Raw genomic sequence first — 25,523 nt, 5'->3', positions numbered from 1 at the left:
GATGCTCTCGCGCAGAGCGTTACTTAGATGGACAAAGGTGATTCCATCGCCACGTGCGACGTTTCTGACTAACGCAGTTACCGACTTTTTCCAGCGTATATACCGAGGCAGCATACTCTGAATCGAACGGACAATGGCGCTCGGTTTTGCGCAGACCAGCGTTTACCACGAATGTCCTGACATCTCGCGCGTGCGTTTCCGCGTGACAGTCTGGTACCCTCTGTCTGGTGAATCTGGTACGCCACCGTGGGGGACCGGAACGAACAAAGAATGCAGCAGACTGTCCGGCGAAGGTGGGAGGTCTGGCGAAATGCGGTCCCCCCGAAACAGTGCTGGAAGAGATCCCCCACTCTTCCATCGCAGCTCTGCCAGGCACGTCAGCCGGCATAGCGAGGACATTGCCTGGCAAGAAAAGCTAATCCACCCTCTGTGAGCTCTTTTTCAGTGTTTGGTCGGGATCTTCGGCCAAGCGGAGCAATCAGATGCGCTTCCGCGGTTTGTTTTCGCCGCGCGCGCGGCTGCAGGTCACCGACTCAAGAGCCCGAACGCAAGTGATAGAGTTGTAGCCAAAAGAAAGCGAATAACATGCAAGTCAGAGGAGGGATTCAACAGTCATTTCCTATCCGGGGGGAGAGGGGGGGTCGGGAGTGAGTTGGCGTCGGCCAGCGGCTCCGCATTCACTGCTGCATCGGAAGGTGTGGAGAGGTTCAGTTACTGTTTCACCTCTTCGTGAATGTGATCCTGTTCTCAGAGAGGAAGCGGTATACATGAATGCCTCCTGTCACGTTCGGGCAGAAAGTAAAAAGTTCGAGCTCTTTCAGTCGCACATAAAGCTGCTCAGGGAGGGCAGAGCAGTACCTTCCACACGTCTCAGCGACGTCATCTACACATTTACTGATCGGGATCTGTCAGACGGCTGTATCCCGAGACAAATTCAAGCTTTCCATGACTTCTACGCCAGCCCGCCTCTCTACAATTCGGATGCCTTGTGAGTCCGAATCACGGAAGAGTGAAACGTTCTCCTTCGTCGAAAAGAACCGACCCCAGGACGGATACGCGCTAATTTGGGCTCATCACGTCGAACCTTCCCTGTCTGGAGGTTTCGTTCGGATTCCTTCAAGACTACGTGTTTGCATGTGACGTGTCACCGCCAAACAGGGATAGTTATTCGCCAGGCGCGTTGCGCCGATTCGCCGAAACATTATCAGCACAGGCAGGGGCTAACACCCCTGCCGCACTGGTTCTCCGGGTCCTCTCATGAAACAACGATCCTCAACCTGTTAAAGGATGCAAGTGTTCGGTTGTTTTTGGCGACTCACATGCATAAGCAAATCGTCCGTATCTAAGAATGGCAGCTGGACAGCTTCCTCTACGGAGCCGGGTCGACGAAACCTTTCGTCGCGCTGTCCTGTGAACGTACGTTGGTGGTTTTTCTCCCCTCATCTCTTTGGTTTCCTCCCGGAAACTTTGAACGAGCAGCACAGACGGAGTTCCCTTGCGAGTTCCTTCGCAGACAAGCCCCGATGGCCCAAGTCCGAACAGAGCCCGGAGCCGGCTCCGAGGTGCTGAGCCCCGCAGAGCGATTCTGTGCTCAAACAATGTACATTATGGCATCGATCGGGAGCACAGGGTGAGCTTGACGGGGACCTCACGCGCCGTCCATTTCCGGCGTTGTCTCTCTGTAGGCGCACGCCCGGTTTTATCGGCGGAATGCTACTGAGACGCAGCATACATTGTTTTTGACGGTAGCATGCAGCGCCTTGCTGCCTCTGGGGATATTTACGTTATGCTGTCGCTTAGGCTACCGGCAGAGGACGTTGTTCTTTGCCATATCACCTACACCCAAAGAGGGAGCGTCGTCAGGATGACGGTACGTTGTTCCACGGGTCGGTCTGGTTACTGATGTTCTTCAATCTACAATTATCCCACTTCATGCATTCTACGGCAACATAGCAAACCACATATACACTTGCAAGCTCGTAAGATCAGGTCCAAATACCATCGGGGGCGACGTTCCCTGGCCGCTTTCCCCTTGGTTACTGATTGCACCGCTCTCGGCTAGATGGCGTCAGTTTCGTCGCCTGGGTTAGATGATGTATTGTGATGTATTCTGTCGTTGTGGTGCATTGGAGCAGACCGTGGAGACATCGCTCAGCTCTCAGCTTGCTGCCGCTCGCTTCTCCATCATGAATCTACGCATTGTGAATCACCACGGAACCGCGATGTGATACGAGGTTGTCGTTGTCCCCTCTGGCAGCCAGGCTTCTCTGAGTTCGGCAAGACCTTCCGGGCAGCGACTCCGCGGGTACGCATCTCGCGCAGCACACACGTTCTGGTCCACCGCTCTACCCGATCCAGTCTGCGAATCGCTTCCAGTCCTTAGGAGATAGCATTTAATCAATGAACCTTGCTTTGTTGACCAGTGGAGGCGCTGGGCGGTCCCCAGTTCCCCAGGCGGTGTGTGCCTGAACTGTGCCTGGAAGACTACAGCATATTCGCTTTTTTACTGCGAGTGCAGGGTGTCCCGTACGAGTACACCATTGAGGACGTGACACAGTATGACGAAGGATGCAAGACAGTCGATGCCGCTGTCGAGTCCCCACCCTCCACGGTCAATCCAAAAGCAGTACCGATGAGCCAGGAGGTGGTGTGGTCTGCTTGGGGGGAGATCGAAAGCTTCGACAGGACTGGGGCACATGACATCGACTGTTCCACTCCTGAGGCAATCCTAAACCAGCAGGGGGATAAGAACGGCCATGGTGAAAGTGGTTCGAGTCCTGATGTGCTCCACCAAGAAAGTGAGGGACGTGACAGGGGCTGTAGGCAGGCCTACAGCCGAGCTTGTCGCAGGCAACTAAGGAACCTGGGCAAGCCAAGGCGAGGTTCACTTGGGATGACTACGTCGCCCGTGCCACGGGTAGCGCAGTGGTCCCAAGCACTAGAAAATCATCGATAGCGGAGCTTCCTGTATAGGCTATGTAAGACGTACTCGCTCACTCACGTCTTTAGATAGGGAAAAAGATGACCCGTCTTTCGTAGTTCTTGCATCACAGCTTGCTTTCCGGTGCAGGGATGAAGATCACCCTAGTAGGCTGCTCCTTCTCAGCTGACTCCATCTGAAGTGACGGACAGCAGGATACAAGCTGCCTCATCCTGTGATCCTGAACTCTAGACCTCTGCGCACGGAGGTTTATCTCAGTTGCCGTTGTTTCCTCCTCTTGGCTGACGATTGCCTCAGCTCGGAAAAGCTTCCTGAACCAACTCCAACCGTGGGCGCGTGCGCTCGAATGGATCTGCCCAAAATTCGTGTAAGTACCCGTAGTTTGGACCAACACGGTGCAGAATCTGCTCAGAAGGCTCACCGAGCTTCGGTCCAGAAGGAGAGTGCAGGTGCGACGGAGGACGCCCACAACGGCGGCACTGCACCGCTGCCTGGGAAGCGTATGCAGACAACAGGCACTCGGATGTGTGTCTTTTGCGCTTGGCTATCTGGGACAGGTATCTCCTATACGAGTTGCAGTTGCCCCAGTCAAGCGGTAGGTTTACCACGACTGCATTGGCACGTGCGATATGACGAGACTTTTGTTGAAGACGAGGAGCAGGGGAACAAGCGGAACAGACATGGCACCGTCGCGGACGCCTATCGCAATTTGTTACGGCCAACCAACAGTGCTTTTCACCACTGTCCCCTCGTGCTTTATTTCCTAAAGAACAGGAAGGGAGACGTGTTGCCTGAAACTGCCTGTCCTCACGATTTGTAGCGTCGCCTACGTGTCGTTTTGTGTCGTGGAGCACTCCCCCTTCATCTTGTGCTGGTGGTACGGTCCATTTCAGACCGCACGAGGGGCTAGCAACGGCCCGCTGATGCGAGAGCTTAAATCCGTGCACCTACACGTGCCTTCATGCTGCAACGGTAGCTGGCATGGTACTCCCGCCGCTTCCGTTCAGCTAAGTGTTTCGTCATAAGCAAAAGGGCCGGATCACCTGTCACCACTATCCCTAGACACCTGCAGCACCTAAAAATGCCTGCGTCACCTCCTTTGTTCAGCTTGGTCTATCGACTACGTTGGAGACGGCTTTGACCGTCGACAGGACAAAAGGAGAGACAAGTACGCTTGCCATCCTCCCAACAGAGAGATCTGCTTATCCTGAGAAGAACGCTTCAATCCAACAGAATGGCAGGGAGTGATCAGAGCAGGACGTCAGACAGAGTAGCCCTCAGCTCTCCTCGGCCCCGTTGTTAGCCTGCCAGCCTTGTATCCGCCGTCTGTGGGTGATTTCCGCTTCCCCTCCGTGGTGTCCAGGCTCATTGGTGCGACTTCAATCAGCTGCGGAGCGAATGGAAGTGGCCTGCATGTGTTTTCCCATGTAAGGGCTTCCACTACGATCTCAACATTAGCGCACGGCCGGGCGATTGCTCGTGTGACGTTATCTGCTACTAAGACATTGCAAGTCGTCCACATCTTGTGAAGTCCCCTTCGCCTGTGCTTGCGGCTGCTGTGGCCTTAATTCATCGCTGTTGAAAGCCTTTCGAGGTTCACCTTCATAAAAAAGGCGAAGATTTTGTTGGCGGCACAGTCACAGTCCCTCTGAACAACAACGCCAATGAATTCCCAAGACTGTATTTCCAGGTAACGCCGGGTTGGGCGTGCGAGATCAGAATGTCCTGAATCTTGAAGTCTGCCACGATACGTCTCTCTCTCTTGGCGGGCTGTCGTGGATAACGCCAAACGACAAGTCGATATTCAGTCAGGTTCAGATACACCTCGTGCAATGCAACGGCGCAAATGCCGCACTGTCAGAGTCAGTCGTATGGAGTGTCTGATTCCATAAAGGTCCGCAGAATCTTGCACTGTCGCGTTCTCCAGTTTGACTGTATACGGGCAATAAAGTTTTTCGCATTTGTGACGTTACGTTACGAAGGCAAAACAAGGCAGTGAATAACTTGAGCAGGCAGGCACGACGAGCTGTAAATGAGTGAGACAGTGGGTGATGCTGAGAACACCCGAGTCAGTCTAGGCCTTTTCCGTTCGCGAAGAATTTCCGAACCCCCCGTACTCTCAACGGCACGCTAGCTCCATATTCCTGCGCTTTTTCAAGAGTGGGTCATGCTGGACGTGCCATTTTGAAGAACGGAATAAAGCTTTTCCTTATTTGCGCAGGCTATCTCTGTTGGCCTGATGAATACGCACACGCTGGAGGGTTACGGCTATACCCATCTTCCACTACAACCCGGTGGGTAGGCTGATCCATGCTCAGACCTGAATGTGCGCGCACGAAAGTTTCAGGGTTGATCGATTTCTGCATACGGCATGCGGTCAGCTGCATCGAGTTAAAACAGACAATGACGGACTAGCCCGAGATGCCTCGATCCATATCTCCGTCACCAGACACGCTGGTGACAAACGACGCAGTTTGGATTGTTATTCTCCACCAACCTTGCAGCATCACACTGTGCACGCTGAGTGGGTACAGAACTGATCTCTCAGACGCCAATCACACGATGTTGAGTGGATCTGAGTCAAATGAGCAAGTGTGTGTCCCGCATTTTGGAAAACATGGTAGGCCAAAGTGAATCACTGTCCTCGTGGACAGTACTTCGTTCACAATGACGGCGTCTCTACAAGTTGGGGCACGGAAACTAGGAAGTTCCCACAGTGCAGGTCTTCGCATGTTTTGTGTCCCTCATCCTGTCGATGGTTGTTAGTTCTTTGGACACGTGATATGGCCGTCGTTTTCCGCATCCATTTTGCTGGTTCCGCATTCAGAGTGCAGCGGTGCCCAAATGGGTAGAAGATGGGTACAGACGAGCATTGTGACCATGACGGAAACATCTCCTGTTGTACAAATGCGATGTGCTCACGCAGGTAGGCACCGGTTGTCATGCTCGCTCTGGCGGCCCTGCGAGAGCTGGGACCAGTCTTTTTCAAGGATAGTCTCGGGGGCCTCGCCTTCATTCATGGACATGAAACAGATGGCCGAACAAATGGTACGTTGGCGAAACTACGGCATTGAGATGAACACTCGAAGACATAACCCGGAATCAGTCTAGAGACATGGTTGTCTCAGTGGCATAGTCAACTCACGAAACAACAGTTCGGGAGTAAACAACGCTCAGCTCAAGAATCCCCTTCCCACCAGTCTTCGGCAGCCGCACACACTTCTGGGGAGCTGTTCATTCAGCCGTCGCGCTACGCCTTGCCACTTGTCTCTTGATGTGCAGGATGGGACGGCTCCGATCAATAGGGCGAACATTTCAGGTCGCACCGCAAGCTCCAAAGTTGCCATCGTTGTCAATGTTACGAAGGCAGTTCTGTAGACGTGTGTCTCTTGTGGAAAACCAGTGTGCCTCGACGGTCGAACCGAGTCACGTCTCACTCAGATTTCATTTGCTGGTAGCCTGCACAGGTGACGAGCTGCTCTCAGTAACAGAAGAAAGGAAGTCACCATTGCTCACTTTGGTATATTTCGTCTGAACAGCGCCGGACTTCCTGCTCGGCAAGCTTCGCCTGGAGTTCCCATAGAACGTGTCTGGGATGTAAGGTATATCCGTGCCCTGTGCTGAGCGGAGCGTTTCCTTCGTTAACTCTGTAGGTCCTTGTTTCCACGAGGAACGTAGGCTTTTCAGTGACCTTGACTCGTGACGCCATCACCAGCCCAGCATCCCGTTGCATGACAGGTACACGGCTGGTGGCAGGAAACAAAAGGCATAACGTGCCGGTCATCTGACCGTCAACACAAGTTCAAGGCATTTTCGCCAACTGACTGTCAGTGTGGCTTTAGTGAATGCGGCCTTTTCAGCTGCCTCTACCCAGATTCGCTGGCGTGCACAGAATCAGAAAGTACCTTTTAGGGTGCCCCAAAAAGGAGTTACGTAGCCTGATCCATTGTCCTCAGCTACCTCAGGCGCGTCCTTGAATCTCTTTCTCACTTTTGAGATGCGCAACACTGATACTTACGAAAGAAACAGAAAGAGGATTTCGTATACTACAGAGGATGAGTGTACGAGTGCACGTTTCATAACAGTTTGTGCTGTAACCCCGGCAACTCGCCAACTGCGAACACATTTTTGGCCTTAACAAGGGCCGTGCTGGTCTCCACTCTCACATTAAAACGCATCATCTAACCACATAACTTCACTATTCGAGACCGGGGTGCACCGTCTTCGAACCAGGCGCAGTTCACGACATGGAGTGGGGACCGCAGACGACGCTGTCGTTGGTCTCAGCAAATTCAAACATGCAGCACGTAAACGTGATCTTGGAGAATGGCAAATGCTCGGTCGACATGTATGTGTTCATTCATAAGTGATTAACTACCTCACACGCACGCGATAAGACATGCTTTCCAAACGCGTTGCCCAGATGTGTCGCTCGCCCCTATTTTTTCGGACGGATATCCGAACAAAACGTATTTCAGTCATGAGGCGGTCTTTCCAGCAGCGGGAAATAGCGCCTAGGATGCAGTATCTTACCGCGTCAAACCAGAAAGGGCGAGTGAATTCACTGGTTTTTTTCAATGAGCTTCAAGGCGTACCAAATGCCCCGCTGCTGTGGCGTACGGCTGTTGCCCGGGGCTGTAGAACCACGGGTCTTTCTAAACGACAGAAAACCCGGATTGTCACATCGTTGTGGGACCCCTGATTGTTGACCTGTAGAACACGTGCGCTGGGCGATCACCAGGAAGCCTCTGCAGTACATTAGACAGCTTCCACGGCACTAAACCCTTGCTGCAAACTTACCCAGGATAGCTGGAAATTATCTAGAGTATCGCGCGCGCTGGTCAGACACAGGAAACGCCTGGTGCTACTTTCTCAACGGAGTGTCGATTGGGCGTGATGTGAGCGGTTACAATGCCAGTGTCGGCCGCATCATGCGACGCTACTGGTTAGAAAGCTTGTGAAAAATGCTGGAGCCGAAGTGGATACCGGCAATGTAACTATCAAGCCGTCCACAAGAACATCTCAGCTCACAAAACGTATCGGCGCGTCGTAGCCTCGTTCCCCAGTGATCCCTAAGCAGAGGAAAAAACGATGTGTGAGCCACAAATGGGGCTTCTTTTCGTTTTTCCAATTTCTCGTCGCAGTTGCCGCTACGCGGTGCCGCGTGCGCTAGATTGTGTGTTCTACCTTCCGACTGCTGCCTGGCGTGAACTGAAGAGGAAGCGAAACCTGCTGCATCTACCCTCGAAAAGACTCCGTGAATAACTAACGCAGATTTCTCGCCCACCCACTGGGTGCAAGCGTACTCTCTGAAAAGGAGAACCAGAGCAGAAACAAGATCAACACAAATGTTGTTCCTTCCACGCCTGAATCAAGTGAAGTGGCACTGAGTAAAATTCCGAGCGTCACTCTCGTGAAGGAGATTTTTGTGGATCACATTAACTGAAAAGGCAAATCTATGACAAGGGTGGAATTTCGACTGGAAATCGACTTTTCCAAATGGCGCATTGGGTGCAACCAGGAACAATAACAGCAGCCAGCAACAAACGAGGAAAGTGCATGCTCCTGCACTGATGATAGGTGGAGTGCCCAGGCCTCGCACGACAATTACGGGGGTAGCTGTACCGGTTTCGTTTATCTTTCACAATGAAGAGCAACGGCAATGAGTTTGGAAGCTCTTTCACACTGATCGGTCCTCTATGAAATAATTCACCTGTCTCCCGGCCCTTCTCGTCTACCCATCCCATGTGTTAGAAAAGCGATGCATGCACGATCGAGTCAACGTACCTTTCGCTCATCTGATTGTTTCTTCTATCTGAAACCCTGCTGAAATTAGGGGTATTCACGCTGTAAAGTGAATCCTAAGGCATAGTGACTAGCCGTGGGAGGGATCATGTTATCCTAGAGTGACTCCAACGCCCAGGGTCCTTCTCCAGGGGCTCCTGTGTCACGAGACTGTCTTTGTACGCCAGTAGTAATGAAGAGGCGTTAACATATTAAGCCTCACACCAGCGAGATGCAGCTTTTCTGACGGCACGTTCAGTCGACAGGATGGCTTCCGCGCATCTCCTCTGTCAGGGGCCCTACGTGAACGTCTTGAAGGCGTTTCCCCTGCACGACGAAGAAAACTGCAAATGTCAAGGGGATGTGACGGAGGAAATAGTAAGGCGATAGCCTGTCACCGGTCTCTGTAGCGTAGCAGTTGCACATGCCTGTGCGGAGGGTCTCTGCGAAAACCATTCCCAAGCCACAAGGAGATAAAACAACATGTTGCGGGGGAGAGCCAAGAACCAGTTTACCACACAACTATGCGGACGGCAGCAGGCACGGCTTTGCCGGGGGTATTCACAGACGATGCTCTCTGTCGTCCCGCCAGCACAACTCAAAACGTTATCCGCCGTTGCCACTGCCCTCTCGTTACGTCCGCTATGTTGTTGATGCTAGGACAAAGGTCTCGGAGTTCGCATCATCCGGATCTATGGTACAATTGCAGCGAATAACTTCCTACAAATACCACATGGGAAAGGAAGACAGAAATCCCTTGGGCTCAAGGATTCTTACGTAAGTCGGCTGTTAGGAAACTCCTGCCTGGGAATACAGCAGGACCGCGCGAACGCTCCTCCGATATAGGCAACACAGGACTGGCCTGCTTCGAAAAGCCCATACCTGCCTAGATCGCGGGTCACCCCCTCACCAGAATGCGTGGCTGGCACCCCAGTGATGGAGAACGGACACCAGGCGTGCTGCCTACACTGGTCTGCAGCGGTTCTGCAACTGTATTCGGTCAGTACGCGGCTATGCCATGCACTGTTATCATCACATTATAAGTAAATAGTGTCTCTGTTCAAACGATCCGCTCCCGCTCCAACGCTAGTCTACGTCTCGAATATGCCTTTCACCTACAACTGTACGGAACGTTACAATCCTCCCATGACTACAGCCATCATGTTCACTGTGCTTCATCACCTACTGTCCCACTCTACTTGGTAAGGTACAACCAAGGATAGTCTGAAGTCGTCTGATCCTAGCATCCACTACCTCTTTGTTGATACAGGTGCAACCGGGAATCCTCGTGTTTCTAGAAAGCCTTCTGTCAACTTTGTTTCGCAGATCTACATGCAAGTAAAAGCCCTGCAATCCCGGCATTTTGTAATTCATATGGACATCTCGACGATCGAAAAGTTAACCGTGAGAGCAACCTTCAGTAACATGATTAAAGAGCCCAAGGTGCGTTTGATTCACACCGCGGAAGCACGGCATTCTGGTTGTCCGACCCCCCAAAATACCAGAGTTTCACCTGTTGAGGCGCGGGAGCAGCCTTGTGACATCTGCAAAATAGCACTGAACAGCTGCTTTCACAGTCAAAACGGCGCTGTAGTTATGAATCTACTCCGTGGCCTACTCTGCTTGCATGGTGTATCCCTTACGTGCCAGTGACTGCCAAGGGCGCAAAAACTGTGCCACATTTCGGGGTCCAGATTGTTTGTAACAAGGAAATATATTATTTCCCTCTTGCGTGGGAAACGGCTCTTAGAAGAAATCGTTCGAGGACTGACGGCATCGAAAGTGGAATGCTGAGACGTGCACAGTTTCGTGGTGAACCAGAGACCATACAGACTCCACTTCCTTCGTGATACGCTATGGCGTCTGCCCGTAGGTAACTTCAAGGACAATCCAGTATCCTTGCCATCCTTCACCTGGCGCGTGGACGATGCTATGTATCAACACTTCTGCTCTTCTCGGACAATACACTCGCTTAGTTCCCAAAGGAATGGTCCTCAAGTCCGTGCAGATATGTGCCAGCATTAAACTTCGGGGAATATACACCTCAGATATCCTCTATCCTCAAAACGTAAGCGAACAAAGATTTCATGGTTATCTTCGCTGTGCTGGCACTCACGCTGCAGCCTCGTGACAGAATGCAGCCATCTGTGAAGACTTTTGTGTTCGGCTTCAAGTGACGGCAAACATTGCTAGATGGTATATATATATATATATATATGTACGTATACATATATGTTCGTAGGGAAACAGTAGCTGCTCCGTCTATGGCTTTTGCTACAGCTCTGCAGCCCTTAGTCATGGAATATTGCGGGCGTTGCGACCTCCATCAGGCCACGGTATTTGCCTCAGAGACTAGGACACTAGGCTGTTCTTGGCTCCCATCTGGAAACGAACCTGTTGTACGCCGTCATCAGCTCGTGCGTATTCCTGTGTTTTCCTGCAGCTGTTGCCTCGAGGAATGCGACTATCTCCAAAGACAACGGTAGAAGAGTGCCAGTGGATCTACATTCCTCTGGGCAGTCGGCCCGATGATGTTCTGCCTATTATGGGCGAAGAGAGTGATGATGATTTTTTTCCTTACGAAAAGGGAGACCCTTGCAGTAAAACTGATATTGCGACTACAGCCTCGGCCACCGGAGCAAACGAAGGCGAGAACACGGCCCTGCCGGACTCCAAGCATGGGTCAGATTTGCGACGAATAGGAGAGCCAATCGCTGAAAAGGGACAGGTTGATTCTTCCTGCATTCCGGAACGCGACAGTCAGAGAGAGGGAACGGCCGGAACGCAGCGTGAACCTCTGCTCGCCTCATCACTCTTCAGTCACGGCGCTCTGTTGCAGGTTCGGCGTCTACTGGAACATGAATCCTTAATCGCAAGCGCAAGCGGACGATTAAAGAATGCATTTCGGGCATTTTCATGTGTTCTCCGTACACACTGCCATCAAGTAGACCCCAGGCCGTCCGAAAACAGTGCTTTCGATCTGATACCTCAGTCTACTTTGCGCCAGACAGCTGCACTGTCCGCAGCCGGTCCCATCGTAGCAGGCAGTTTAATTCACACGTCTTTTCCATCCGACGGTACGGAGCGTAGTTCCCTCGACACAAAGGATTGCCACCGTACAGAAGGAGAGTCTGTGTCAGGGTGGAACCACGTTCTGGTCTCTTTGAACAGAGCCGTAAAGTGTATTGCTCGAGGCAATCCTGTGTGTTCTTTAGAGGTAGAGCAATACGAATGTTTGCGCATTCCAAGGCGTTAACTTACAGCGCTATTCAGCCGCGCAACCTTTCAACCGTAGTCAGCTACATGCGAATGTTCACAGCCCAAACACACAAGTCGAGGGTTCGACCGCAGTGCTAGTTCTCTAGTCACCACCCCGGTGCCGTTTGGAAGATACTTGCACCCAGTGTGTGTCTCAAAAGCGGAAGCTCGCAGCACACATATGGTACAGATGTTACCGTCAAAGTCGCTGTCAACTGAGCTGGGAGTTTTAGACGGTCGTCCTTGAATGCAGGCAATCCGTATGATGGGGGCGCCCAGTGGCGCCGGGAATCGAAAACGTCACGCTATGTGGGCGGGCAGAGACAAAGCTCTGATTGCCCAGGCATCTACACTCGTCTACCTCAACCTTCAGACTGGTTAGTGAACTCTCCTATCAATTCCTCTACAATGGGAAGTGGAACAGCCGTGGAAGCAGCGACAAGCTGAAACTTGCTTGGCCGCATAGTAGAGACGTCGTATGTTTCACGTTTGCAATACAGAACCAGAGACACAACGCCGCAGAGTGCACTGCCTCGACAACGTGGGTGAAGCGCCAGTGGATCATGCCTAAGACGCCTGAGGCAGTGAACGTTTTCTTGGTCTCTTCCTTGCCCCATGCAGAGGGGTAAAGTTTCTGGAGAGTGCTCTTCCGCGTGGGAGGAAATTCGATCTTCGAGCTATGTGCGCTCCGTCTCTCTCGGTTCCAGGCACCCAGAAATGTCTCTTCGGGCATACCGCAGCCATCGACTTGCTCGACGTTAGTCCGAACTCAGTCATGGCCGCCACAGTGCAGAACGGTGCAGGAGCCGCCGCAGCCCCGCAAATCCGGTAACGATGCCGTGTATATCTCGGACGTTTAGTGAATAGGTCCGGTGTATCGTCGCACAGCTTATTCTTACAACAGTGTTCAAATGCTGCTTTACAGAAGGGGAACTTTGATTCTCTCTTTTCCATAGAGTCTCTCGGCTGTCCCTGGATGAGCCTCTCCGTCCGGGCCATCCAGGCATACTACGCATTCACGCGCAAGACTGAGATCTGTTCTCTCCAGCGGAGGCGTTTCCACGGATCCTGAAAGATTTGTATGCAGACGGCACTCAAAAACGTCTTCACCTTGGAAGGGGAGGAATGCCGTAGTTCTACAGTTTCTATGCTGTTCTGTGCTGTGCGCAGGATCTGGCATGTCACCGGCGAATCTCCCTTCTGTGCTGCAGTACGCGAACAGAAACGCGAAAAACGTTTTCCGTGCAAACACTGCGTTTCGTCAGTCCCCACCGAACGACTGCTGGATCAGCAAGGGCCTCTCGAGAGACAAGTCACGGTTCTTTTTGAATGCTAATTCACTTAATTGAAATTCCTCCCCCTCCCGTTATAGAGACTGTGTTTGTTCGTGCTCTCGCTTTTCCTGCTGTACCCGGCCTGCTGTACCCACACGCCTGGGGGTTTTACCATGTGTTTCGGTCACGTCCAAGTTGACCACGTTTCTGGCGCACCGAGAGTAAACGGAAGCAGTGTTCTGGGGAAACACAATGATATAAATCCAGGTAACTTCCTAATTCTCAAGGCCCTGAGGAGTTGCACACAAAGAGAACAGTGTGATGCCTCGCTCCACACAACCCCAAGGCAGAAAATTGGCGCGGTCGGCCTATAGGAAGAGCGAGTTGACGGACGGTTACGAGACGTAAGCTCTACTGTGTTATCTGCTGTTTTTCAGATTCTTCAATGCCCGTCGCTGGTTGAAATTCGTGTCTTTCGGTTCGACAGTCAGTGTCGATGCATGGTTGTAAGTGGCCTTTGACTGCCGCTCGCTTTCCTGTGTAGTGCCTGTTCAGAATAGATTTTTCCATGTCTCCGTGCCGCACGCTATGCCGCCTCCCCTCAAGCTTTCTTCTTTGCAAGTCGTCGGCCACCATTACACTCAGACCCAACGCGTCAATGTGCACGCGGGTTGTTTGGTGCCGCCCCCTCGAGCAGAACTCGCATGCGTGGAGGCAAAGGAATCAGCTCCACTAGCCTCCTTTCCCCACGACTGGGAAATAGGGTGTATGCCACGCGCCATGCGAAACGAACTCTTCTTTGCGTCAGCGCACCATTGCAGTGTTTTCCGTGTGATGTTTCCATCTCTCCTAGGTGGCTGGAGTTGACACGCAAAGACGCCAGCAACTGCAGATTTGGGATTTGAGTAGATTGCGATCTGAAGGCCACTGCAGCCTCCTGGCTCGGCAAGTCTCCGACTTCGATGTGACTTGCATCAAATTCTCGCCCTTTGACGAATTCTGTCTCATCTCCTGCGGCAACGAAAACATACGGTTCTGGAGGATCAAGGTGAGATGAAAGGTCCGTTCGAGTCTCTGTTTATTCGGTTCTAGTTATACCGGTGTGAACACAAAAGATCATCGAATAGTGAATACCATGATATTCGTACAGCTTGTATGCAAGTGTTGGCTCTTCAAATTTCGGCTTGTTCGGTGCAAGCGTGTACGTGATCGATATGTGACGGTTGCCCGTCCGCTACAGCAGAACGTGAATACCTCCTTAGGTGGAGGATACAGTTCGGGTACATTGGAAAAACAAACGGGGAAGTATGCGGTCGACCCGATGACGCGCTGCTATTGTTTCCCGTCTCCAACCGCACGCAGTTCTACATGTGAATCTGTTGGAACCGCAAGTCAGAGAGACGAGTCGGCCCATGGCGGATGGCCCCCGCCCAACGGGGTAGGTCGGTGCGCAGAAGCGGAGACTCCTCTTAGCTGCTTGCGGCTGCTTTCTTCTCTCTCCCTGCACAGAACTCTCACTTACCCGGCTGCAGTGTCGTGCTGGAGGCAGCCGCTCGAGCGAACTGTTACACCGATCTCGACTTCGAATGCTCCCGGACCTTTCAGACCGTCCACGATCGTGAGTCCGCCACACGCGCGGCGTGTCCTTAATCGCGTTCGAGCTTGCCTCGCCCGGGTGTCCCTTCACTTCAGTGTAGCACCCGAGGCCTCCAGACGCGTCCTTCCATTGTGGCGTTCCACTGCCCTCGCGGAGAACGCTCAGGCATGCGTTTTGGGGTGCTGAGATTGATCCTCGATGAGACAGAGATACCCTTGTAAGAAGATGGACAGGCGTCTTATGCGGACGCTACTTTGTTAAGGCCACAAGGGACTCGGTGCGCTGTAGTTGGCAAAAAGTCGATACAGAAATAGAAAGAACAAGGCACGGATTCGCCGCTTTTCGTCCTTGCCTCTCTAACACTGGCAGATCTTTGAAGTGATCTCCAGTCAGTTTGTACGTGTATCGGACTCGAGTGTTCGTGGCAGTCAAACTCCTGTCCTTGTGTGTGCCTCGACAGACACTGGCGAGAGGTGGCTAGCGGCGGCAAGGGTCTTCTTCTCCTCGACGTCAGGATGTGTCGCTCAGGTGAGGCTGTGGAGTCCGCCAAGATTTTGGAACCTGCACCACGGCGCCCCCGTCGTTTTACCTGGTAGGCACCGGCGCGTCCACCCACGCGTGCGGTCTGTGCCCCGCGGAGTTAATTCGATGCTCGTCTCGTCTGGCGCTTGTCCGAGCAGGTTGACTACGTCTCCCGCCGGCTGCAGCGAGTCTACAAACTGCATGCGGCGCCCATATGGTCTCTCAGCGTGAGCGACGCCTTCTGCGCAACTGCTTCAGAAGATGGCTTCGTTCGGTGAGAATGACGCCACCACTAAACAAGAATGCCGAGAGAATGTGTCCCGAATCTGTCTACATACTTTTGTATGGATATATATATATATATATTCATATGTATGTATATATGGGAGCATGGCAATGGAGCTGCACATGAGGACGAAGGCGCCTTAAATGTATTTGTGTGTGAGAGAGACTGCAGCTACGTGCATGCAAAAATATAAATGTGCGGTTACCTCGACGTGTGCTGAATACTTGTATCCCTACTTCCTTCCGCACGCGACTTCTTGTCCCCGCCTCGCGGCTGTTTCTCTCTGCTGTTTTAGAGTATGGCCTCTGACGTTTCAGAGTTGCTTCATGCATGTGAAAAACGAGGCGGCCGCCGTGGGCGTCGACGGATCTGAAGACGGACTTCAGTTGCTTTGCACCGCCGCTGACGGGAGCGTGGGGATCCTGAACATAGGCTCTCAGCACTACCAACCCCTTCTCCGGACCCACGCCAGGCCTATCCGCGACGCAGCAGTAAGCGGTGAGAAGAGGACTGGAGAGAGAGGGGAGAACGGAATGAAGCCACCGTGGCAACCCCAGGGGAGGGTCCCGCGAAGAGCAGATGTAAGACCGCTGGGACAAGCAGCGAAATCGAGACACCGGAAGTAGCGTGAAGCAGGACACAGCACGACAGCACAGATGCACATAGTGGAGACGCCCTGGAGCTGACGTAGGCGCAGGCCCCAAAGAGGGACAAGGCAACAGCTACAAACCGCGGTCCAAGAGACGTCCGCACCTAGTGGAAACAAAAAGGAGTAAAGAGGAGAAGCACGGAACACGAGGCAGAAAAACTTAGAGGACGACTTCTGGAGGGACTTCGAGTGCCAAGAGGTCGCCAGGCTGAACACCCGTGAGGCGCCCACTCTGTCGTCTGTATCGAACACAGTTGAGGTTGGCGCCCCGTGAAAGTGGGTTCAATGGTTTTCGTTTTCAACGCATGGCTCTGTGCTCAAGAGACACGCTCTGCAACTTCAGCACAACTAACCTCTAGAGGGGTCTGGAGTGCGCTTCCAAGAAGCTGCCGTGTTCGAAAAGTATTCTCTCCATTGCGCATCGGGCAGCCTCAACTGTACTTTGCCTTTTTATAGAAGCCTGGAGGGAGCTCTATACAGTTTCAACAGATCGGTCTGTTCGCATCTGGTCTCTGCCGGATCTCCACGAGGTATGTTGCGGCTTCCAAGCTCGGATATACACCTTGTACTCAATCGAACATCGACGAAGCCGGCCGACTACATCGTCCAGGCCAGTCGTTCCAAGGCCAAACGCTTCGCAGGGAGACACGACGCCACCATTCGCCTGTGTTCTGTTGTGTAGGAGTCCCCGCGGCCGTTTCTGCCTCTCAGCTCTTCATGATCCTTCGCCGCTGTTTCCGCCGTGAAATGCCTGCCGCTCCTGTCCCAGATGGCCGAGCTTCCGTGTACATGCATGTCGTTCTGCGCCGAAAGTCATGTTCTTCACGTCTGCACATGAGTCAGCATACGTCCCCGTAGATTCAAACATGTCGTCTCGCTGGAAGGAGATAAACATCCTGAAGTACGCGTCCCGCGCTTGGGACCGGAAGTTGTCGCGCCTGTTCCCATCTGGTTCGTATTCCGATCGAGCCGTCGAAACTGTGGTGTGGACGGCGTCTGCATCTCTCTCCAACTTGAGGTTGTCGACAGAGGTACTTTCCGAGGCAGACCTGTTGCCAATCGCCAAGTGACGTGTTTGTCAGTACACGAAGGCAGACGCGAGATTCGTTCTGCGGTTTCTTTCCAGGCGTTTGAGTTCCAGTCATCGGTCGACCGGCCGACACGCGTAGCCTGCCATCCCCTCGAACGCGTTCTCGCAGTGGGTTTCGATAGCGGCGCGCTGCGCGTTTTTGACATCGACACGAAGCCGCCTCAGGTGATTTTGGAAGCTCGGCACCACTTGCATTCGATTCGCGGAATCTACTTCGTCCGAAACAGCGCTCGAGACCATCGCGAGAGTCACGTGGAACAGAGCCGGTGTCTGCTCGTCACTGCGGACTCCTCTGGCGGTGAGTGCGGTCCGCGTGAAACAGCCCCTCGGCAGCTGGCGGTCGGTTGGACGAATGGGGAAGAGAACGTGCAAGACGAAAAGTGAAACGGAAGTACCCGAGGACAAACCCAAGACTCGCCACGCGAATCGCACAGCTGAAAAACGTCTTTTCTCTTGCCGCTTCTTCCCTCCCGATCCTGCTCTTGCTTCGTTCCCACAGGTGTTCGTGAACGCCTGTCTGTCTCTCTTGCCTCCCTTCCGGTCCTTTGTTGCAAACTTCCGCCCTTTCCTCTTCTCATCGCCTTTTGGGGCTGTCCTTATGAAAAGCTGGTCGCGCCTGCGCTGACCCCTCTGAAGTTTGTTCTTCAGTGCGCTTCCTGTCGAGTGCCCTCAGTCGTTTCGATCCATGACGAGCGACTGGAATACCAACTCACTCAACGGGCCGAAAACCCTGGCGTGCACCCACCTCCGGAAGACATTCCGCCTCTCGCCTTCAGCCCCGATGGGGCGTTCATGGCTCGATACTTCGACGGCTGTCGCGTCTGCTGCTTCGCGTTTCCTTCGCTTCTTTACAAAGCGAAAGTTTGCCTTCCTCGGACTGTTTCGCGGGCCTCCAGTTCTCTGTCGATGCCCTATACCGCCCCGTCGAAACACGGAAAGACGGCAGGCGGCGCTCGAATTACCGCATACGGCTTTGCGGCAAGCGGCCACGGCGTTTTGGTTGTCTGTTCCAGCAATTCAATGATGCGGTTCTACGACCTTGGAGAAGCAGTGAGTCCGGGGCAGAAGCACCGCCTGAAGTTCTACGGTTTTCCGTTTTTCCGCCATGCGTTGCTTTCGTGGTGCTGCGATTACACCTGCGGCGGACTTCGTACGCCTCCACTTAGCTCGAAGCGCATCGTCGAGTCGAACGAGAGGCGCCTTGACTTCAGCGCCGCTACCCAGGAGAGGTTGCACGGTTTCCCGCATTTTTTCCAGTTCGTCTGCTGCCTCTACACAGATGCTTGCGGCATGGCAAGTGGCCTCTTATGTGAGAAAAAAAGGCCATTGGGGCACCTGGCTACACGCGAGGATTCATCGACCAGAGCGCGTGCTCTTCGCTCTCCCACGGTCTGCGGTGTAGATGGGAAGACGAACAGCACTCTCGTCAGATTCAATTCGCCTGTCGAGAGGGATCTTCCACCTCTCTTTCGCCTCGCCTGTTGCTGTCCCTGCTGCAGGCCGGGCCAGATCCGTGTCCAGAGTCGCCTCTTGACGGCGAGGATCACTGTTTCACGCCTCCCTATTGGTCGCCTCGGAGCGTCACGGTCGGCGGAGCACCCAGGCGCAGTCGCAGCTGCAGTCAAAGTGGCTGTTCTCCAAAAACGGTTAGCCTGACCGCTCCTCGCCCCTGGACAGGCCGCAGCGACGCTAGCAGGCGTAGCTCGAGTCTGATTCAGCGGTCCGTACACCCCGCTGCGTCTTGTCCTGGAATCATGTCGCGGTGTCTGACCTGCGTGCGAGAGATTCCTCTCATGAGCGGCGCCATCACTGCGGCGCTCGTGACACACTTTGATCTGGAGTCTCACCGGTATTTCGTGAGAGCTGCCGCAAGGAGCGGAGACGAGGGGCCGTTCGACCTGACGAACGCTACGGACAACGCAGCTGGACCCGGAGAAAACGCGCTCCCTCAAATTGCGCTGACGACAGCTGAGGACAATATCGTAAAGGTACGAAGGAACAGCCGTCGCGACGAATGGAACGCCTGACACGAAGAGATGGCGCTCTCATCAAACCCGTTAAAAGGTGTCTGTTTGACGCAAGAAGAGGGCACACTGTCTCGCCCACACTCACGCGCCTGGCCTCATGGGGCCCTCGCTGTCTTTTTTTCCCGCCTGTACAAGCTCGTTTCTTCACGCGAAAATGTGATATAGACAGCACGGACACGGCGGGTGCTTGCGCAGTGGAAATTCCCCTTTCCCTGTCGTGCTATTCACTAATTCGTACAAACTGAATCCACCTGGGAGGTGCGGTGCGAACGAAGGCGCGCACCCGAACCCAGACGCAGGGATCCTCGACGAGCTCGTCCGGCGCACTTCGTTTTGGGAGGTCGAAACCGCCGCCGAACGCGGCTGGCTTCTTATTAAGGGCAAAATCGCTGGTCTTTTCTCTGCCTCCGTTTCTGCCTGTTGATGCCGTCCGTCTTTCCCTGCTCTCTTTCTCAGCCTGCCTTGGCACCACACGCTTCCCTTGGTCTCTCCTCTGCCAATGCCCGTCTCCGCTCCTTCTAACTCTTTTTTGCGCGGCGCGCAGCTTTGGAATCTGGACGTCTCAGCCTGTCAGGGTCTTCGGCAGCCGAAACACTCTGCCTTTGGTTTGAACGCTTCTCTTCCTCGTACGTCGCGCCCGTGCGCGGGCGTCCCAGGTGCGCCTCCCTCCGCTCGCGCGTGTTCTCTCCCTGGGCTCGCTTCGAACGGCCTCCTCCCGCCTCTGCAGTCGTTCAGCGGGCACCTGGGAACGCCCTTCAAACTCTTTATCTGCGGAGACTTCGTCGTCTCCGTCAGCTCTGCCGACGTCGTCCTGTGGGGGTTCCAGCACCGCGAGCTCGAGGCCCTCGCTGCCCAGTGTGTTCCTCTTCAGTTTCCGCAGTTCCGTCCCCCGCTCTGCGTGCATGTGGACGCCGCGAAACCGGAGAGCGAGGGTGAACGTTCTGCGGCTCCGTCTGTCAGTCTAGGCAGTAACGTGGCCTGTCATCGTGCATCGCCTGTCCCCGCAATGACTGGCAAGAACGCGGTGCGTTTGCCTCTTCAACCTCTTGCTCCAAAGAGTGCCCAAAGCGATCTTTTCGATTGCATGAGGGTTTCCGAGGCTGAACGGGAGCGAGGCCACCAGTGTCATCCAACAGAGCCGTTTGTCGTCGTGTCGTGTTCTTCACTGCCGCAAGCGACAATTTCCTGCTCTTCACAGTCTGCTCCTTTGCACCCGGAAGCTTGCCAGCGCGTCTCTGGTGACAGCGAGACCAACGCGCACTCTAGCCAGAGAGGGGCACCAGGGTCAGAACCGGAGACGACGGAGCGAGGCCGACCTTCCGCCTCTGCAGATTCCGCTGGGCGCATGGAGAGTGAAGTTGCTCATGTCGAGGTCATCGAGCCTGGCGACACGTCGCGCCTTCTGCAACTCCGGCACATCGTTGGGGCTACGGTGGCAAACAGCCGAGGCGGATGCATATGGAGATCTCAGCAAGGTGAGACCCGCTCGGCAACCGGAGAGGAAACAAGAGCAGTCGCCAAAGGCATGCACTCGTTCTGTTTCACCGGGTTCCTCCAAGCCTCTGGTGAAACCACAAAAAGGAGGGGCGAAGGCAAAACGCTGGTAGAAGCGTCGAATTTCAGGGTGGTGAATTGGATCGAACTGAGACTTCAGCTTGCCAGTGAGCCCCAGGAGCGCGTTACTCGTATGAAGAGGCTACTTTCACTGAGTGCTTACCAATAGCATGTGCGTTTTTGTGCGCCAACCTTCTGTACAATAACCTGTGGAAACTGGACTGCCCGAAGCTGCCAGGGAGCTGTGGCTGGTGTTCGTCTCCTTTGGTGGTCTGAACGAATCAAAAGTGGGCTTTGGCAGCCGTGGCAATGTTTGTACTGCCAAGCGCATTTTCCTCCTCAGTTCCCATTTCTCAGTCGTGTTTCCTTTCCCCTTTTTTTGTCTGTTGCGCGCTCCCCGGTCGCACCGTCCCAAGTTGGGCCCCCTGTGTTTTGCCCTTTCGTTCCCTCGTTCCTTTCTTCCTACCTGGCTGTGGGCCTCAGCCTCCTCTCCTATGGTTTCGGCAGTCGCCCGCCGGTATGCCCTCAAGGTCCCTTTCTCCTCTTGTCTGACTCGTTCCCTTACACATTCACCTCTGACCCTCTCGTCTGATTCCCCGCTCTGTCCCCCTGCCTCTGTCTCTCGCATTTTGTGCCTGTCCATCAGTTCCTGTCGTTGCCACTCTCCCGCCCCTCGACGTTTTTCTCAGGTCTTCTGTGTCACGCAGTCGGCGACTGGGTGTTGGTTGAGCGCCTGAATGCCCGCAGTCGATGCGACTCCGAGGGCCAGTGCCTGGGACTGTTGCCCACGCCATCCTCGGCCCCTCCTTCCGTGGCTGAGGATGGAGCCTACGGCGTCCTTTGGCGTCGGGCGTCGGGCCCGCTTTTCAGAGACTCTTCTGGCGGCTTCGCGCGTCAGACGAGATCCCGTGAAACCCCGAACCCCGTTCGCTTCCTCCCCTCAAATCGCAAGTTTTCTGCGCAAGGCGCTGGCGCAATCCAACCCCGCTCCCGCGGTAGAGAGGCCGCCCAACGATGCTACACCCGCTGCTTGTCGCCCCTCCAGTACAACACCCCCCCACGCGCGGGTAGCCGGAGTCGGAAAGACGCGAAAGGCTTCTGCGGTTTCGCCGGTGACAAAGACCGGGCCGAGTTAGACCGTTTCGGTGTTTGTCGGGACGCTCGTCTCGGCGCGGTCTTGACCATGGCGATGAACCAGAAAGGGACACTTCTCGCTACTATCCACACAAGTGAGCGGAAACGCATGTGAGTGGCCTGTTTTTGCCACATGCCCTCGCTGCAGGCGACAACCCACCGCTGAGAACCAACAGCCGTGTGTTCCAGTCCTTGCCTGAAACCGCTTAGGTTGAGGCAGAGAAGGCTGGAAACTCCTGACCGTCACAGCCGACCGAGACACAGCTGTCTTGCTCTTCACTTCGCCGGCATCCGTGCATTGGGTCGGACCTCCTGTTTAAAAACGGCTTTCGCAAGCTGGCTCACTTCGTGTTCGTGCCGCAGAGACCGTTTCTGACGTCGGTATTCCCCGTCGCCATTCCTGCGCCTCTTCTAACTGCAAGCGCGTGTTTTGTGCTTCTCGTTTCCTCTCAATTCTCGATGAAGGTCGAGTCCAGCATGAGGGCCCGAAAGACGAACGAACCGGAGAGGACGAAGAGAGTGTCGACAAGCTTCTCGTTGTTTGGCGCCTCGAGGACTGCACGATTGCTCGGCTGACGGTTCTACCTCGATCCTGGTACTCCGACCAAGTGTCCAGAGAAGACGTCGCAGAGCCAGGGAAACCCATCCCTCCAGCCCTTGCCTTCTGCGGTGCAGAGTACCTCATTGTGGCAAGTAAGGCTTTTCAGGCGGGACGCGCGTGGGAAAAGTTTACGGCAAACAACCTGGTTCCTCTCAGTGTCGTCGCCTTTTCGCTTCCCACGCCATTCATTGGAGGGGAAGACTGCGCCACCGCACTCGAGGTGTGTCGGCGGGAGCCAAAGACACACTTCCAACACCCGCGCATGCCTTAAGACGGGCCGAGGTCTCTTCGCGTCTATGTGGCCCGAGATTTCCGGCGGTCTTCCATTTGCACTGCTGGCGACAGTCTACTTCGTTGCAGAGTGCGGACTATGAAAGATCCCGTCTGGTGACCAGTGGCACGCCCAGTCCTGAGCGTGCAACGGTCCAGGTGTTCGTGTATCACCCATGAGTCCCACACATCCATCGTCTGTTCCGCAGATGTCCTTTTGTGACCATCTGCGCGCGTTCTTTACAGAACGCTCTCACTCTCTCTTCTCTGCCGGTATGCGCGGGTGTGCTCGTTCGTTCCTCTCAGGCGCCTCCAGCCGTCCACATCTTGACATTTATCTCGTCAGTGACTTCCTCAAAGTCGCGCCTGATTTGTCGTCTCTCCCAGCCCCTCGTCATCAGCCCGCCCCGCTTGTCGGCACCGCTGTCGACGTACCCGTCGTCCGTCTGCTCACATGCGCCCGAACCGAAGATGTGGAGGTGGTTTACATTTCTCCGCGGTCGACAATTTTCTGGAAAATCGACGCTCTCCACTCCCTTCATGGAGGCGAGGGCCAGTGCCCTTGCAAGATGGAATGCGCTGAAGGAAGGCGCTTTGGATGCGAAGTTCGCGCAAACTCAAGCCGCGAGTGCGATGATAGCGGTGAGGACACACGCGGGAGGAGGGAATCAAAGTTTCATACAAAAACAGAGTTCAACTGTTGGATCGCCTTCTTTGCGTCCTCTCTAGGTTCGTGATGCCGTCTCGCACCCATTTGCCTCCATGGCGTTGTCGTTTCGTTGAGCCTCTGCTAAACGATGGGACGGCTTTTGAGTGGCGACGTCAGGCAGTTCCACCGGCTACTGAAATACGGTAGTGGAGTCCCAGCGCGTTTTCTGTGCAGTTACGGTGTGTTTCTTGCGGGCCTTGGAGGCACTGGCTATGATTCACGTGTAATCCTCACGGAAGGCAGATCACTTAGGGACGAAGAGAACCACTGATGACAAATACCTCTCCTACGCTCCGCCTGCGACGCTGCTTTGTCCACGTCACTGTCTCTTCACAAACGCACCTGTTCCGCTTTCAGCACCGGCTGATTTTCCCTGAGTTTGTCGGCGCTGTTTCCCTTGTCCGTAGCTTTCGACGTGGACCACCGACTAGCTCTTCATTTCCAGTTCGCCGAACTTCCCTGGCGCATGACAGATGATCCTGATCTGTGTTTCACCACGGGATGTCTGACGCGTCGAAGTGCCTCAAGCCCGACGCTGCTACTGTTGGCGACGAACGCCGTAGGCAGATGCCTTTTGCCTGCTTGACTCGGACCGTGCAGAAACTATCAACCGAAAGCGCCGTCTCCAGTGTAAACGCTTTCCGGTCAACACACGGGGGAGCCTGACGGTGTTTTCGCGATGTGGTGGAAGGACAGATTTCAGCTCTCAGCCGAACAGATGTCTTTCCGCTTGTCACCTCGTGCAACGTCCGAACTCATGACATCCGCAGGATGCCTCATGCGTGCACTGCAGATCACCCCAGTGAAGACGCATTACCCAGAACAGCTTGCGAAAAACGTATCGTCTCCGCCCCGCTACCCTTTTGACGGCTGGTGACATTCTGTATCCTCTGTTGTCCTTGCTCGCTTCAGGGCTTTGTGTATGGCGTGAATTTCGACACCAACACCCTGCTCTTTGAGCTTCAAGTTGCCACGGCTGAACCCGTGAGTAAGTTGTCGGCTATACACAACGCACGACAGCCTGCTGTACGCCTCTCCTTTCGAAGGCAGGCTGCGGTTCAAACGTGGATGGGGTCAACACCGTATACGACCGTGAGGGAATGCCTGTGACGACCCGGCAGCAGCATTGCGGCAACGAAACAGAAAGCATGTCGACGGGACGCTTTCGAATCGTGGTGGGCAGGTTCTCAGAAAGGCTTGAAGCACTCACACGCCCCTTTCCGTCGAGGCACGTAAACGTGGGGCGGTACCAGCTGTACTCACGGTCACTCCTGTGGACCGCCTCATCCGTTTGTCTGACCGTCTCTCTGGCCGGAATATGTGGCGCTGCACAAGACACTGGAGGACGAGAGGGAGATTTATCGCAAAGGCTCTCTTGCGCATGTCTTCTTCGCTCCGTTGCAGCTTGCATCGCCTGCGACCGAGCCCAAGATCTGCTTTGTGGCCTTGGGTCCACTCTGAAGCGCTGGAGCGTCAACCTCCTCTCTCTTTTGCCGACATAGTAAGCGTTTCGGGTCCCACGTCTAAACTTCGGATCGTGGTGCCCGCTGTCTGTTGACGTTGCGTCGCAGTTTTCGCGTTACATTCGTAATTCGTTTTCGAGAAAAGCCGTATGATCGGCTCCGTTCTCCACCCAATTCAGTAGCGGCGCTAGATAGTGACGTGCATCCCAGCGCGTACCCAAGCAAATTTTTTTCTGTGCTTCCCATTTACTGCTTTTTCCTCGCTGCCCCACCTGCTTGTTATCTCTGGATCTACACAGCGAACAAAGCGACTGGCAGAGCCTCCAGGCTTCGCCGTCCCGACTGCCCTTTGTGGATATACGGG

The 25,523-nt window shown here is 54.3% G+C and overlaps 1 protein-coding gene across 1 annotated transcript; it reads left to right on the top strand.

The window, feature by feature from the left end:
* Positions 1-1,523: 1,523 nt before the first annotated feature.
* Positions 1,524-25,198, top strand: NCLIV_022630 (hypothetical protein; the record flags this gene model as incomplete). Its single annotated transcript, XM_003882457.1, has 31 exons — positions 1,524-1,630; positions 1,801-1,870; positions 2,258-2,305; positions 2,519-2,798; positions 3,239-3,308; positions 4,305-4,368; positions 6,224-6,298; positions 9,020-9,103; positions 9,386-9,502; positions 10,052-10,168; positions 12,484-12,608; positions 13,154-13,193; positions 13,695-13,763; positions 14,111-14,305; positions 14,767-14,875; positions 15,315-15,382; positions 15,535-15,650; positions 15,958-16,160; positions 16,768-16,841; positions 17,438-17,699; positions 18,075-18,451; positions 18,681-18,710; positions 18,804-18,900; positions 19,184-19,389; positions 19,973-20,903; positions 21,672-22,211; positions 22,480-22,809; positions 23,234-23,629; positions 24,104-24,255; positions 24,609-24,684; positions 25,101-25,198. 31 exons carry the CDS (start codon positions 1,524-1,526, stop codon positions 25,196-25,198), a joined length of 5,526 nt encoding a protein of 1,841 aa, XP_003882506.1.
* Between the last annotated feature and the right edge of the window lie 325 nt (positions 25,199-25,523).

This window comes from Neospora caninum, chromosome VIIa (genome assembly GCF_000208865.1).
Source record: "Neospora caninum Liverpool complete genome, chromosome VIIa".
Classification (NCBI taxonomy): Eukaryota; Apicomplexa; class Conoidasida; order Eucoccidiorida; family Sarcocystidae; genus Neospora; species Neospora caninum.
Note: the sequence above shows the minus strand (reverse complement) of the source record. Positions and strands in the feature narration are given on the sequence as shown.